The sequence below is a fragment of the Tenebrio molitor genome, chromosome 9 (genome assembly GCF_963966145.1).
Source record: "Tenebrio molitor chromosome 9, icTenMoli1.1, whole genome shotgun sequence".
NCBI classification, from domain to species: Eukaryota; Metazoa; Arthropoda; class Insecta; order Coleoptera; family Tenebrionidae; genus Tenebrio; species Tenebrio molitor.
The window spans coordinates 14,106,211-14,109,997 of NC_091054.1; the positions used below are offsets into that span (position 1 = coordinate 14,106,211).

Sequence of the window (3,787 nt, forward strand, 5' to 3'; positions counted from 1 at the left end):
TAACAATTGCAAAATTCTCTTGAAGCAGATTATTCATTTAGATACTACCAAAATGGCGAATTTTTATATTTCATTGAATCGTACTTACTTGCATTACCGTATGTTGTGGAACATGTCAAGTGTCAGTTTCTAAAGGCGTGTCAATAAAAAAGATTCTGAAAAAGTGGGACATGGAGCGCTTCAGCAACACTTTATCTATCTGTGTTAACTGCATTGTTGCTGCGTTATCACTTTATCTGTACCAGGGACTGGAGGGCATTCAACTTCATTCAAGAAATAAATAGATATTTATTTACACAAAAACTAATAAATAATTATATACACAATGAACTTAACTATCCCTCTCGAAATGAACGGTAACTCAATGCTCAGTCTCATAAATCAGAGGTAGATCAATAACATCTTTGGCCTAACAAGAAAAATTTACAATGAAAATTACAGAAAAACATTTATCTCTTCATTATATCCTCGATCGAAAATCCTAACTTCACTTTAGTTTGCGTGACGTTCTTCGAATAAAATTCTTCATCTCCTTCTTCGCTTCTCTTCTTCGTCAAATCCAAACACGTCGAATTGGTCACATGGATTTCGTCGACGGTCGTTGGTATCAACTCCACTTTCGGTTGGCAGTGCCTCAACTCGTGCGTCTTGAGATCATTGTAAGTGGCAAAAAATTGAGCACACATTGAACACTCCAAGGGCCGTTCCGTGTGGGTGAGAAGGTGGGTCTTGAGGTTGGAGCGCTGGTTGAAAGAGCGATTGCACACCGGACATTTGTGGGGCGACTCCTCCATGTGAAGGATCTTGTGAACTGCGAGAGTCCTCGACTGACAGAAACCTTTACCACACTCGGTACATTTAAATGGTTTTTCCTTGCTGTGGATGTACCTGCACAACCGAAAATTCGGATAAAAAAAAATATAGAAAGTAGTTCCGTTTTTCACACTACCTGTGGTCTCTGAGATGGTCTTGTCTTCTGAAGGCTTTCCCGCAGATGTCGCAAGAGTACGGCCTTTCATCCGTGTGAGTCCTCTCGTGGATCAACAAATTGTAGCTTTTGGTGAACTGTCGGTTGCAGTACTTGCAGATGAACTGTTTCTTTGGTTTAAGCTTGCCGGTGATTAGTTTGGGTTGCAAGGGCGCCCTTCCGGGGGCCCTCAAGTTTTGGAACTGCAATTTGGCATGGTACAACGCAGCATTTTGCAAGTACTGGTTCATGACAGCCGTGTTGTAACTGGTGTAAGATATGTTCGAGTAAGGGTAGAAGCCTTCGGTTCGTTCCGGGTGGCGGTACCACGGATCGCAATACCCCGGAGGAGGCGGAGACGAATTCGGATAAGTCGGAGTGTGTGGGGGCGTCAGAAGAGGCGAAGTGCTATCAGCTTCTTGTTTGACTTGAGGCAGCTGCCGCAAGAATCCTGAATGATCACAGATCGATCATTGTCTAAAGTCTCAAGAGCAGTACTTGGTACTTACCCGACTTGGGGACTTGATTGTAACTATCCACATATCCGTTGTTCATATTTATGTTCATTTTGGCACACTTTCACACTTATCGATCGCTATCGCTATATACCACCAACTCCAACACTTCGAGGCGAACTGAATTGCTACCACTCACTATGTTGGCACCCAAGCGGGGTAGTGGCTGGTGGTGGGGATCCTGGAAAGGTTTTAGTAGCCGGGCCCGCCTCGATAATTAAGCAGTGCTTTTGCTATTCGCTGTTGGCACACTTGCGCACTGGTGGCCTCCCTGTTGATCGTTAGCCAAATTAAATAGGGGTTGATCGGGGTGTGGGCCGATTAAATTAGAACGTAATGGAGTTGGCGATGACGACTGCGTGCACTGTTCACCTGGTCGACAATTACAACACTATCTGTGTATCTAAAAACGATTTCTCTCATCGGAAACTAATCAATATTATTGCTACTGTTTAAATAAAGTCGATAACTTGAGTTATTGTCAATAAACGGCGGTGAAGATCAATAGATTTTTCTAACATGATCGATAATTGTTGAGTATTTTCCTACTACAATACTTCGCGGTTCCTTTGATGGTGCAATTTGTACTGACACAGTTTTCTTCAAATGCTGTCGGCTCCATTTAAGTATGACGATTCGGTAATTCTTTTATTCTATCATTATCACTGTGTGCTCGTTTTCTATTGGTCGAATATTAATTATTGTCGTGAGTTTAGATAAGCTGGAAAATTAGTGGCGCAAGAATTTATTAGGCGTTTCTTCGTAAACGCCCATTAATTTGTTATCGAGGCTTGCGACAAAGGAATTCGATTAAAAAGTGGAACTTAAACAATAAAACAGACTGATTGACGCGGTTAAATATCCCCACAACTTTTATTTCAGCCTGTTTTGTTTTGTTCAATCAATTATACCTAAACACTATTCACAATCTTTTAATTTAAAAGATAAGAAAGTTTATTAAATGCAAACATTTTCAATAGTCTTAGTTTATTTAATGAGTTCGTGTGTAAATTGGGCCTTTTTTCTCACAAGTGGGCCGTTATTAAACGCGAATGAAACGAGCGTTTTAAAGGCCCAATTTACACAAGAACGAGTTCAATACAAAGTTTTTTTGTTCGACGAGCCCCTTAAAGGCTCCAAATCGCTTAAAATCTTTAAAATTAGCTTGACGTTTCGTTTTGACAAGTTGTGACATTTATCAAAATCCGTTCACACAGGAGAAAATTCTCAAATTCTGACAGTGTTGAACAATAAAAGGAATTTACCTACTTTGAATGTGATCCAAAGAAATTATGTATGTATTTAGAAAAATGTAGTCCTCAAAATTATTTAAAGTGAATTCATAAGGAGTTTTTATTCTTTGTATAAAATAAGTACATATGACAACTATTGAAAGTAAGTGAAGTAAATAGAAGTAGGTAGTTACAGTAAATTTAAACACTTAGGTAAACATATTGAAAATTAAAAGATTAGAAGAAATCAGACATATAATACCACATTATACAGGGTTATTCTAAATGATTGTAGTTGAAGCAGGCTATGTCTATGTTATGAAATTTTTGCCGCTTTCATGTGAACTGTCAATTTTTGTCGCTGTCACTATCATTTTTTAGGTGAAAAGTGCGGTGACGAGATTTTTATTTATTTTTGTTAGAAATATTAAGTTGTTTTGCAATCAAATTTAAAAATATTGGGTTGTTTTGCACCCAATTTAACTCCGGTGCGTAGGTACTCACTTATTCACATCATTTTGATGTTTTTTTTATGTGGAGCGGCAACTATAAATTTTACATTCAGTTTTTACGCCTACTTGGACTACAATCACTTAGAATATCCCTGTAGATACATACTAAGAATTAAATCAAAAATTAACTTCCGATGTGAACATAAATAAACATAAAGCATGACGTGACACGATTGACGACGTTTTAGTTAAACTCGACAAAAGGAAAATAAGCGAGGCGAGCTCACTACAGGGCGTTATAATCGACACAGATTTAAAGTAGGAATTTTCTGTCTAATAAACTTTGTTTGAAAATTTGAAAATCGATTCGTTAGTTTTTGCATCCTACTAAATATGTACTTTGGAAGAGATTCTCCAACATCTATTTAAAAAGTAAAATACTTATTGTCAATAGATCTATCGGTATAAATTTTGTTGCTAAGGTTCAAAAGTACTGTCTATCTGGCAGGTGTTCAATTAAAAAGTTCATGGAATTGGCTTTGATCTTTGTGGCTATTGTCTAACCAACTTAATTTACGTTGTCTTTTAAAAAATAAAATCAAAGCCAACTCGATGAACTTT

At 37.8% G+C, this 3,787-nt stretch overlaps 1 protein-coding gene across 1 annotated transcript; it reads right to left on the reverse strand.

The window, feature by feature from the left end:
• Positions 1 to 268: 268 nt before the first annotated feature.
• Positions 269 to 1,874, reverse strand: LOC138138732 (protein bowel-like). The gene is made up of 3 exons (XM_069058735.1): positions 1,477 to 1,874; positions 950 to 1,418; positions 269 to 888 (listed from the first exon to the last, which is right to left on the reverse strand). Exons 1-3 carry the CDS (start codon positions 1,532 to 1,534, stop codon positions 450 to 452), a joined length of 966 nt encoding a protein of 321 aa, XP_068914836.1. The 5' UTR covers positions 1,535 to 1,874; the 3' UTR covers positions 269 to 449.
• Between the last annotated feature and the right edge of the window lie 1,913 nt (positions 1,875 to 3,787).

Bases quoted from the DNA above. Each gene is read 5' to 3' on its own strand.
- LOC138138732 (XM_069058735.1), bottom strand. From the start codon at position 1,534: ATGAACATAAATATGAACAACGGATATGTGGATAGTTACAATCAAGTC. The intron at 1,419-1,476 runs GTAAGTACCAAG...GTGATCATTCAG, and splicing joins CAATCAAGTCCCCAAGTCGG to GATTCTTGCGGCAGCTGCCT. The intron at 889-949 runs GTAGTGTGAAAA...TCGGTTGTGCAG, and splicing joins GACCATCTCAGAGACCACAG to GTACATCCACAGCAAGGAAA.